The 12,171-nt window shown below is 47.6% G+C and overlaps 1 protein-coding gene across 1 annotated transcript; it reads left to right on the top strand.

The window, feature by feature from the left end:
• The first annotated feature begins 8,203 nt into the window (after window positions 1-8,203).
• Window positions 8,204-10,780, top strand: Sox2 (SRY-box transcription factor 2). The gene has a single exon (XM_051185823.1). It carries the CDS (start codon window positions 8,719-8,721, stop codon window positions 9,673-9,675), a length of 957 nt encoding a protein of 318 aa, XP_051041780.1. The 5' UTR covers window positions 8,204-8,718; the 3' UTR covers window positions 9,676-10,780.
• The last annotated feature ends 1,391 nt before the right edge of the window (window positions 10,781-12,171 follow it).

Raw genomic sequence — 12,171 nt, 5'->3', positions numbered from 1 at the left:
TAACTTTTGTTAGCGAGAGAGAAGGGAGTAACCTTCTGATCCACAAAAGGAACATAGCCTCTATGTTGGTGTGTTTAGTTTAAAATAAAAAAGAAACCCATCAAGTGCTACTTAAACAAAATGACCGTTTCCTACTTCCGGGACATGTTTGACGTTTTAACTTTTAACCTTAAGGTTAAGGCTTGCTATCGGAAACGAGCTTAATTTTTCTGCACATTTAATGCGGTATCTCTGCAAGTCTCCTGTTGAGGATCTGTTTATTCCTCCTCCAGATTAGAGGGTCCAAGATGGTTTTTAAAGATGTTGCTCCTTGCTATGACATGCCTCTCGTCTGATCCCGGGATCGGATCTCGGAAGAGGGGGAAAAGCCAGCTTTTGAGAAGTCCCTACCCGGCAGTCTGGCGAAATGATAGGCAAGCAGGAGCATCTGTCTGCCTTGGCACTTTCACCCTTGACTCCATGAAGAGGGTAGGCCTGGTTAGGAAAATCCCAACCTGGGACTAGCCTGGGAATCTCACTCCCACGGAGGAGACTCGGGAACGCTTCTTGAGCGCCTCGGGTCCTAGCGCTGCTTTCATGCCGCCGTGCGCAGCAGCGGAGTAGAGAAGCCAAGACAGACCCTGCCTCGAAAGCAAACCGCAAAAGGGGTTGACAACCGCCACTAGGAAATGGGGGGTGGGGATGGGAGAGCCTTCTCCCTTCGTGCGGACAGAAGAGTTAGGCAAAGGTCAGAGAGGGCAGGCGTGCGGGCCGCAAGTCCCCAACTTCGCTAGGTCGGAGGAGAGTGCACAGCCGAGCTGAGCAAAACACAGTTGAGCCAGGGGGTGAGCCAGGCCTGAAGGCGCTACCAACGCCGAAGAGCGTTGTGATTCTGCAGCCGCAGGTGGCCCAGCCCTTGCCCCAATCCCACGCCACAGGACTGCCTTTCCACCTTTGGAGACTAGGGAGGCGGCCAAAGAGGAGTTGGGAAGGCAGAGCCTCCCCGGGCTGGCAACCAGCCGGTTCTCCCTAGCCGCGCTGTAGCCTTTAGGGGCGTGGCAGGCGCTGTGGGTCTGTAGTCGTCGCGTCCAGGCTTGAGCCCCGGCGGGTTGGCTGGGCGCCTTGCTTTGTGAAGTAGTGAGTCCTATGAGCCAGCCAGCCGGGTGGGCCAACTTAGCTTAGGTCCACTGAGCCCAGGCCAAGTCCTCAACCCTTCCTTCCTTTCTTTCCCCCTACCTCCCAAGCTTAGAACGCTGAGAAGCAGGGTTTGTGGTTTGGAGTTGGACAGGCTATTTGGAGATGGGGCGGGAGCAAGGCTCATTAATAAGAGCCAGGTTCGAGGATGTGCTTGCGTTTATTAAGTTTACTCTTCTTGTTCGTTTTTTAAATGCTGGAAAACCTTCAGTTCCTGGAATCCAAGTCCCAGACAAAAGAGCCAGGGAGAGCCGGGCCAGGATGAAAGGAACAGGGTACAGATAGATGATCATCTCTCAATAAACTGCCAGGCTGTGGCTCTGGAACCAGGGCCCAGGGAGCTACGTGGGATGCTAAAGGGTGCAGATACTACAAGTACAACTTGACACCATTGAGCCCACGGTGCTTGTCAATAATCTGTGAATTAGGTGTGGAGACTGTCACCATAGATCATAACAGTTTCTGAAGGACTCATTACTGCGTTGCTTGTCAGTGATCTCCAAATTAAGGGGGGGAGGTAAGAGGGAGAAAAAAGTGGGGACCGCCAACAAAAAGCCAAGAAGGGTGGGAGGAGAGATAAAAGTCGGAGCCTGAGCTCAGAAGGCGCCTTTAAAGATTATCAGGCCAGCGATCTGAAAACTGTACAGGGATAGGTTTGGAAGCCCAGCTCTCCTCTTGAGCCTGGGCTCGAAGGGGATGCTGAGGACCGGCAGAAGTGGGCCTTAGGGAAGGCTGACTTCTCAGACAAGGCTTTTGAGGCTAGAAGAGCTTTTTGGAAGGGCCTCCTAGTGTCAACAGAAGGCCCGAAGGGTGCCAGCCCGCCCGGGATGGGGGCACACTGATTCGCAGCACGTTAGCATGGACCTTGGGCAAACCTTCCAGAAGTAGCCATGGTTTCTTTTAGATCTGATGCTGACTGTGGAGTGATTTTCTTCACACAACAGCCATGGCTTCTGTTAGGTCTGGTGCTGACTGTGGGTGACTTTCGCCACACAGATTTGCTTTACCTTCTTGTCATGCTACAGGTGGAAAGCTTTCCTGCGAGTGCAATCCAGCCATTTGCTGTGAAGCCGGACCCCCTCCCCGTGGCTTGCTCTTGGTGGTGCCAGAGATCCTTGCTTTCTGCGCGCTTTTATCGCTTTCTGTTGGTGTTTGGATTATATTGGGTTGAGCTTCCGGAAAGGAAGCTTGTGAGTGACAGGGAGCGGAAAGTTATATGAGGTCACCCCAGGGAAGAAGATGGAGATCCAGGCACAGAGTTCCAGCCACTTGGACTTTGCTGCACCAGTCACATGTCCCTGGTCTGCACTGCTGTCACTGAATATGGGTCAGAAAATCCTCAGGGTTTGTTTTATTCTGATAGATGTCACAACTAAATAAAATAATTACAGCTAGAACATTTTAAATAAACAACTTTTTCTTTAAATTGGGGAAACATGGCCACTGGACAAAGGAGGCCATATGCCTTTGGCAAGATGATTTGCCCAAAATAGTTTGGCTGTCAAACAGGTGGGTGCATACATTTCCAAGCATTGATTTGGAAGTGCAAAGGGACTAAGGACTCTGTGAAGTATGTGGACTCTCTCCCTCTCTCTCCTGATTTTTACGATCAGAAGTATAATTGAAAACCAACAGTGGCTGCTCATCCTGTTCTCAGTTTGTCTTTAACAGGGAAATTTCTGTTTTAAAGCAATTAGATCATTTAAAGGGCAAACTACATTTTCCCCTAGACAGCAACAGCAGTTGTGGGAACAAAATCTCTGGGCTGATAATCCAAAAAATGGAAATGAAAATAGTGAAGTGTGAATACTTCACCCAGCAAATAATTGATCTGGAATATCTGAAAGATGCAGAAATATATGAAACCAAAAAAAAAGTGATGGGGGAATAATATAGTTCAAAGCAAGAGGAAAATATATTAAGTTTCTAATTGTCAAACTCTGTTTTTAAAAATGTATTTACTTCCTCAGTGAGAATTAGATGGAAAGGAATGAGTACAATGGGCAGCGTGCAGACCTCCCTGCATTCCTCAGCTTTCAAGGGTCCTTGCAGCTCTTGAGTGAAATTATTTGGTAAAATTGGGTCTGGGTTCCAACAGCCCCTTGTCCATTTGTTGTGTATAATAACACTTCTGAAAATTAGAGGCACACACACGAAGAAAAAATATGATTAAGCAATTTTAAATTACCAGTCTACCTTGTGCCCATATGGTAAATAGAAAGGAGTAAAAGTTTGTGGTTGTTCTTCGTGGCATTTTGAAAGGTGGGCGATGGTCCTTCCCTGTTAATAATCTCTCACACTTCCGAAATCTAACAAATTTAACATAGGAAGATGGGATGGGTAAAGAACAAAGGAAAGAGCACCCATTATCCTCAAAGTCATACAGTAAAAATTAAGGTTTCTCTATGAGCTTTTGAGTGAGGGAAGAAAGTTTCACAGGCGATTTACTTTCTAATTCTTACCCCAGCATTCTGTACCCTAACCTTTCTAGCATATTTCTTGTTATTTATTTTTAGAAAATATGTGATTTTATATTCTTATTTATTTATTTATTTATTTATTTATTTGGAAAATAACCCTTCTAAATGCATTCCTCTATCTTCATTCATTTGTGTTTCTTAAAATCTTAAAGCTCTGGCCCTTCTGGAAGCTGAGTGGTACCCCACCTGCCAAGTGGAGTGACTGGGCATTTTTGTGACTTAGAGGACAGGACAGAAGAAAACATTTTGTAAAGTAGCATATGCCAGGATCCTTACTACATAACTCTCTGTTTTCTTGTAGTACTTGGGGATAGACAAATAGAATCTCATCTGGTCAGATTCTTCAGCCTTTCCCTAAATCTTAGGTACAATATTCTCTGTATCTCTGGCTTTTAAAATCACAAACTTTTCTACACTTTTTGGGTTTATTTACCTCTTGAATACCAGGCTCCGACGTCATTTCCCTCGCTGCAGAAGGGTCCCTGCTATGGCCATGTCCACAAGAGGTGGTTAGAAGGTTAGCTTGCAGAGAAACAAGGAGCACAACAGAAAGAGGAGGGGGAGCACTCCATTCAGTTAAAGCTGGCTCCTAACACATTTAACCAGTTCCAGAATTAGAAAGCCTTTCTGTACATTTTCTCCCATTTTTCTTGCTTCTTTTCCTTATGTAATGAAATTAAAACTTTTGGAGCCCACAGTTGACATTTTTCAGAAAATTGAGTTATCAAGGCAGTAATTATTTCTCGGGGAGATAAAACTCTCATAGCCCTAACTGTCAAATAGGGCCCTTTTCAGATTTTAATTACAAAATAAAATTAGTCTGCTCTTCCTCGGAATGGTTGGCGAGTGGTTAAACAGAGCTTTCTCCCAATACTGGTGGTCGTCAAACTCTGCTAATTAGCAATGCTGAGAAATTCCAGTTAACAAGGGCATTCTCCCAGACGCTGCAGGTCCCCTGCCATTCGCCTTCATTTCCATAAGGAGATTAGGAGAGGAGGGAACCCACTCAAATGCAGATGCAGGAGCGAAGCGTTTTTAACAAGCATCATAATAGTAAGATGCTTGGCTAGTTCTCACTAATTACTGCAACTTAAACCTCTATTTGCCACTAAGAAGAAAAAAATAAGTCTACAGTCCTCACCTCCTCAAAATTGTCAGTTGGCTTCAGATATAATACTTGAGGAAGGATAGGGAGCGTTTAGGAGAGAAAAACTGATGTAAAAGATTTGTAAATAAAATTGGGTTATATTTAGCAGTTAAGGCTTCTGGCTAGGGCCAATAGCAGAGCAAAATAAAATCTGATTACTCCAGGCATATACTAATCACTAATGCTGGTCTAAAAGTGTATAGCTTTTTGCTGCCCATGGAAGAGAAGTGTTACATTCTCTTTAGATGAAGCACTTCCAATTTTCATAAACTATGCCAGTGGCAACATTTTAAATTCACGGAAGATGAAGCACCCTGTTCCAAGTCTTTTTCTGATTGTCTGCTAGTCAATAGTGTATTGTTGCTGGTACTGTAGTCAGCTATTATAACCCCAAAAGAGTCTTGCCTCTGTCGTAGGCTGGGACTGTTATAGTTATTATACTTAGTGGACTATGATGGTGCTGGATTGAAATCGGGTGACAGTGATCTAATTTTTTTTTTCAAAGCATATGTTCTAAAAATATAAACTACAACTGGTTTTTACTACCACCATCTTCTTTCATCTTATTTTCATTGCACATTATTAGGCATAAGCAGGAGCCACAGTCAGTTTATTGCCTCGCTAAGTCTAAGTACAATACGCTTAATTAAAATAAAGCTGTAAATAGGAACTACAAATGATAACACGGTTGTAATGTACTTCCATAGTTTATTCATATGATAAAGCAATTAACAAAAGACCTAACCAGAACTCTTACCCTCTTTAAATACATTATTATAGAGTTCAGGTGAAAACACATGTCTCTGAGAGTTGCACACTATCCCGATGCGGGGGCGGAAGGGGGGCATGTTTCTTACTACTACCCTTGAAAGAAAGCTATCAAGATTTTAAAAAGATGTTCCTTTATCATCATCCATTATTAATATTTTATCTTAATAAATATACACCACCGTTGTCCACCTCAATTCGTTGTTTTTCTTCAAACTTAATTATCCATAAGCTTTTTTAAGTTTTCAGAATAACACTATTAAGCGCCTACTGATACACACACAATCACAAAGTGCATGCTCCGCCTGCCCTTCGTGGCGCGCGGACAATCATAATTCATTCATATGTTGAATTTCATAATTTATACCTATTTTCCCCTGGTTTAACCTTCCACTTCATCTGGCGGTTCTATGTACATTTCTAAGTTAAGCAAATTAAATTTGATTCTTATGATTTGGTCTCATGGCTTATATGATATGTTAACTTTTCTTTTGTTTAGATTATGTGTAATTAGTTTGATCTTCCATCCTCCTCTTTTTTTTTTTTAACTTTAATTATTTCTACACACCTTCTTTTTAAAGGTAAAGGATAGCCTTGGAAAATCGAAGCACCAGCAGGGGGCGCAGCAGCCACATCCCAGAAACTAGGCATGCTGAAAAGTCGGTGGCTGCCTTCCCCAGCTCAACCTTTTCTGTAGTCCCCTGAGATTGGTGTTGAGCATAATAGTACACCCCGATTAAGCTGAAAACAATGCTTTAATTTGAAGAGTCCCAAATATTTACGCGTTTCTATAAGTCCTTTCCGGGTTCCCAAGATCCAAAACAGTCAAAATTTAAGGAGCAGACAGTACATGCAGAAAGTGAAGTAGAGAAGAAATTATTTCAAGTTTGCAAAAATTCTTTGCCACAACTTTTCTGGGTGTAAATTGAGCATATTTAGCTCGAGTGTGACAATAACCGCCAAGTCTGGGAGGATGGGAATTGGAGACCTGGGGGTGGGGGAGAGTCGTGGTGGGAGAGTGAAGAATAAACAGGGCAGTCTGTAAGGACAATGTGCGAAGCGTGGCCGGCAGATACCCTTCTGAACGCTTTCTTTAGGCCGAGTTGGGGTAGTTGAGAGGAGGAGGGGCTGAGAGAATTGCAGCTAAAAAAGAAAAAAAAAAAGTAACCCTGATGGTTTAAGCTCTTTATTTAAAAAGAAAAAAATGGCATCAGGACTTTTTTTTCGTCTCCCCCCCCCCCCTTTTGTACCCAAGTGCATTTTAGCCACAAAGGTTCCAACAAGAGTGGAAGGAAACTTAGACGGGGCTTTGTTTGACTCCGTGTAGCGACAACAAGAGAAACAAAACTACCTATTTGTAACGGACGTGTTGCGGTGGCTCTGGGCTTTTTGAGCGCCTGCCGATTGAAATCTTTACGTCTGGACAAAGAGAGATCGGCTAAAATTACCCTCTCGGGTCTTGGGCGGGCAAGATTCTTGGGCCCCTACCCCCGCCCCCGGCCCATCCTCCGGCCGCCTGGGCTTGCTGGGCCCGGCTCCCCGGGTTCTGCAGGCCCTATCCCTACGCACTTGGCTTGCACCTGTACCTCTGAACCCCACGCGCCTCCCAGGCCCCAGGGCTTCCCAGCCATAGACCAATTCGGCCCGGCCTTCACGGCTACCACCGTGGCAGTCAGCAGGGGCAATGCCAGCAGCGCAGCTCCCACCCTGGGAACACTGCGTGGGAGGGAGTTTGTGAGCGCAGCCCAAATGCCACCTCTGTGCCTCACTGTAGGATGCCAGGAAGTTGCGTGACCCTCCCCCCATCGCTGCACTCTGGAGTCTCTTTCTGTTGATTCTTTCGTCCCCAGGCTCTCATATGAAACTGCCACCACTGAAATCCTCTTGTGTCGAGGGGTGGGGGTTAGGAAGAAAGTGGGAGGAGAGTTCAAGCTTTGCCTTTGCACCCTCTGGATGGGACAGACTGGTGGAGGAGGAGGGAGTTAGGGTTGTGGACATGTGCTGCTTGGTGTTCCTTAAACCACACCTGAGTCAGGCTAGGAGAAGACTGCGAACGAGGCCTGTCCCTAGCTCTGCTCTGCAGTGGGCCACATAGGCAGAGGATTCGTGTTTGTTTGGGAACCGAGCGGATGACGTGGAAGCCAGGAGGGCACTGCGGCCCGAGGCTTGGGTCTAACTTCTTGTCTACTGTGAGACCAGGGGATGAGTGGGTGTTGGCACCAAGGTAGGAAGAGGGGCTGGAACCGAGAGCCCTGCCGCGGATGAGAAAGGAACAATGGCACACCACCTCCGGCCCTGCCAGCTTCCTGAAATACTAGTTGGACCGTCGCCCTGAACCACCCATGGGCCCTGCCCCACCCTGGCCCCAGCTCCCCGCGCCCCATCCTCCCTTATGTACCCAAAAGGGAGCCAATATTCCGTAGCAAGGGGGGGGGAGGAGCTGTCGTCTTGGTGCTGTTTACCCACTTCCTTCGAACAGGCGTGCGCCGTGACCTGTTGCTGAGGAAGGGGGATACAAAGGTTCCCCCGCGGCCGGCTGCAGGCTGCGGGCCCGCCTCCCCCGCGCCGCTCCGGGCACAGCGCTCTGCTGGGCTCCGTTCGGCGGCGCGGCAGGCCCCGCCCCCTTTCATGCAAAACCCTCTGGCGAGGCTGGGCTCCGGCGCAGGAGCCGGCGCTCGCTGATTGGCCGCCGGAAACCCATTTATTCCCTGACAGCCCCCATCACATGGATGGTTGTCTATTAACTTGTTCAAAAAAGTATCAGGAGTTGTCAAGGCAGAGAAGAGAGTGTTTGCAAAAAGGGAAAAGTACTTTGCTGCCTCTTTAAGACTAGGGCTGGGAGAAAGAAGAGGAGAGAGAAAGAAAGGAGAGAAGTTTGGAGCCGGAGGCTTAAGCCTTTCCAAAAACTAATCACAACAATCGCGGCGGCCCGAGGAGGAGAGCGCCTGTTTTTTCATCCCAATTGCACTTCGCCTGTCTCGAACTCCGCTTCCCCCCAACTATTCTCCGCCCGATCTCCGCGTAGGGCCGTGCACGCCGACGCCCCCGCCCGCGGCCCCTGCAGCCCGGCCCCCGCGCGCGGCCCCCGCAGTCCCGGCCGGGCCGAGGGTCGGCGGCCGCCGGCGGGCCGCGCCCGCGCCCAGCGCCCGCATGTATAACATGATGGAGACGGAGCTGAAGCCGCCGGGCCCGCAGCAAGCTTCGGGGGGCGGCGGCGGCGGCAACGCCACGGCGGCAGCGACCGGCGGCAACCAAAAGAACAGCCCGGACCGCGTCAAGAGGCCCATGAACGCCTTCATGGTGTGGTCCCGGGGGCAGCGGCGTAAGATGGCCCAGGAGAACCCCAAGATGCACAACTCGGAGATCAGCAAACGCCTTGGCGCCGAATGGAAACTTTTGTCGGAGACCGAGAAACGGCCGTTCATCGACGAGGCCAAGCGGCTGCGCGCTCTGCACATGAAGGAGCACCCGGATTATAAATACCGGCCGCGGCGGAAAACCAAGACGCTCATGAAGAAGGATAAGTACACGCTTCCCGGAGGGCTGCTGGCCCCGGGCGGGAACAGCATGGCGAGCGGGGTTGGGGTGGGCGCCGGCCTGGGCGCGGGTGTGAACCAGCGCATGGACAGCTACGCGCACATGAACGGCTGGAGCAACGGCAGCTACAGCATGATGCAGGAGCAGCTGGGCTATCCGCAGCACCCGGGCCTCAACGCGCACGGCGCGGCGCAGATGCAGCCCATGCACCGCTACGACGTCAGCGCCCTGCAGTACAACTCCATGACCAGCTCGCAGACCTACATGAACGGCTCGCCCACCTACAGCATGTCCTACTCGCAGCAGGGCACCCCCGGCATGGCGCTAGGTTCCATGGGCTCGGTGGTCAAGTCCGAGGCCAGCTCCAGCCCCCCCGTGGTTACCTCTTCCTCCCACTCTAGGGCGCCCTGCCAGGCCGGGGACCTCCGGGACATGATCAGCATGTACCTCCCTGGCGCCGAGGTGCCGGAGCCCGCTGCTCCCAGTAGACTGCACATGGCCCAGCACTACCAGAGCGGCCCGGTGCCCGGCACGGCCATTAACGGCACACTGCCCCTGTCGCACATGTGAGGGCCGGACCGCGAACTGAGAAGGGTAGAGATTTTCAAAGAGAAGCAAGGGAATTGGGAGGGGTGCAAATGAGGAGAGTAAGAAAAATCTGCTATACTCAAAGGAAAAAAAAAAATCTTATTACCCGCAGCCAAATGACATCTGCGGAAAAAAAAAACACCAATCCCATCCAAATTAACGCAAAAACCGTGTTGCCGACTAGAAAACTTTTATGAGAGATTTTGGGACTTCTTTTTCGGGGACTATTTTTGTACAGAGAAAACCTGAGGGCGGCAGGGAGGGTGGGGGAGTCGGACCATGTATAGATCTGGAGAAAGAAACTACGCAAAAGTTTTTTAAAGTTCTAGTGGTACGTTAGGCGCTTCGCAGGGAGTTTGCAAAAGTCTTTACCAGTAATATTTAGAGCTAGACTCCGAGCGACGAAAAAAAAGTTTTAATATTTGCAAGCAACTTTTGTACAGTATTTATCGAGATAAACATGGCAATCAAATGTCCATTGTTTATAAGCTGAGAATTTGCCAATATTTTTCGAGGAAAGGGTTCTTGCTGGGTTTTGTTTGATCCTGCAGCTTAAATTTAGGACCGTTACAAACAAGGAAGAAAGAAATTTATTCGGATTTGAACATTTTAGTTTTAAAATTGTACAAAAGGAAAACTTGTGCAAGTACTGGCAAGACTATTTTCTTGGTCTTGTTTAAAAAGGGCAAATGTTCTAGATTGTACTAAATTTTTAACTTACTGTTAAAGGCAAAAAAAAAATGTCCATGCAGGTTGATATCGTTGGTAATTTATAAAAGCTTTTGTTCAATCCCACCTTTCCATTTTGTTCAGATAAAAGCATATGGAATTACTGTGTTGGAATATTTTCTTATGGTTTGTAATATTTCTGTAAATTTGTTGTGATATTTTAAGTTTTCCCCCCTTTTATTTTCCGTAGTTGTATTTTAAAAAATTCGGCTCTGTTATTGGAACCAGGCTGCCGAGAATCCATGTATATATTTGAACTAATACCACCATCCTTATAACAGCTACATTTTCAACTTAAGTTTTTACTCCATTATGCACAGTTTGAGATAAATAAATTTTTGAAATATGGACACTGACATTATGCCTGAGTCTTTCATTTCTTTGGCTAGCAATACTTATACATAACTTCTTGGGGAATTAGAATACCGTGCTGAGCCACCAGGCTTGATGTTTCCAGCAGTGCCTGTTAGCATTAACCGCAGAAGAAAAAGATGGCTGGGAAACTGAAATGCGCTGTCATTTCTAAAATAGAAACTAGAGGCATATATTGTAAGTCCACCCCCTCCTTTCCTAAGCAGCGTGAATAAGCGCGATGTGGGCTTAAGCTAGCTTGTGCCACTTGTTGCCAGAAGGAGTCGATTCTGAAATTTTCATGTAGCTTAGCAGATGGGGTATTGAGCCAAATCAGAGCCAGGTTGGCTGGGTTTGTTTTCATTTTCTTTACAACACAATGGCCCTTTGAAATGTGGTTTATAGGGGAAAATGATGCTTCTTGTATCGGAATAATTACAAAGTAGACACGCCGAGTGTTCTGCCGGGTAGGTGCTTGGGTGACTCTAGCTCTACTATTGTGTGAGGAAACAAGTGGTTTTCTGTCTTTGTTTCCTGACTTCATAAACTTTCTCCTCTGCGTTTTCCTGTTTGGGGCTAGGAAAAAGCGAAGACCGGCTTGCAAAACTCCCTTACTTATCATGGACTTTTTATTTATTCCCCCCTTTCTCCCCCACCCCCACCCCGGATTCCACTTCTTAATTTGGCAGCGCGGGTCCAAGCCTGTAGTCCCAAATCGGATAATCTCTGCAGCTGGCCACACGCAAAAGAGAAGCCAGGCAACAGACATATTACAGAAGCAAGCTCTCGACTCCGAGGTAGATATTTCGCTTTGTGCGCTCTGATCACATTTGGACATGATTGTGCTTTTGATCTGTTAACTGTTTTACTACAGTAGTAGAGAGAAGGGGAGGAGAGAGGGTGGGGAAACGAGATTGGATTTGCTGTTTTCTTTCGCCCCAGGAAAAGTAAAGAGAGGCTGGCGATGTCCTCGGCTGGAGCGGAAAAGTTGGGAACCGCCATAGTCTTTAGCCTAACCAGCAGGTTCTGGCGCATCAGAGGCCGCTGGCGGGCTTTTTTTTCCCCCCCGCTCATCTTCTATCCAAAGGCATCAATAACCAGGAATCGGGTGTCCTTAGGAGTTCAGCATTGCTTCTGTTTGTACAATGTCCTCTCGCTGCACCTCTGCAGAAGTTAGGATCCTGCGGAGCTTTCTGCCCAGCAGCCGGGTACCGGCCACAGCCGTTTCTCTCAGCCTCTAGGCCTATGTCGCCGCTTTTGCAAGGTTTTTTTTATCGAGGAGCTGCTAATGTTCTGTAAGAACTCAAGGTCTCGTTTTTCTGTGTTTATATTTCTTCTCGATCGCTTCACAGGTGTACAGTGGGTACTCATATTTATTTTCGTGTTTACGGTTAAGTT

This window comes from Phodopus roborovskii, unplaced genomic scaffold (genome assembly GCF_943737965.1).
Source record: "Phodopus roborovskii unplaced genomic scaffold, PHOROB, whole genome shotgun sequence".
Classification (NCBI taxonomy): Eukaryota; Metazoa; Chordata; class Mammalia; order Rodentia; family Cricetidae; genus Phodopus; species Phodopus roborovskii.
Note: the sequence above shows the minus strand (reverse complement) of the source record. Positions and strands in the feature narration are given on the sequence as shown.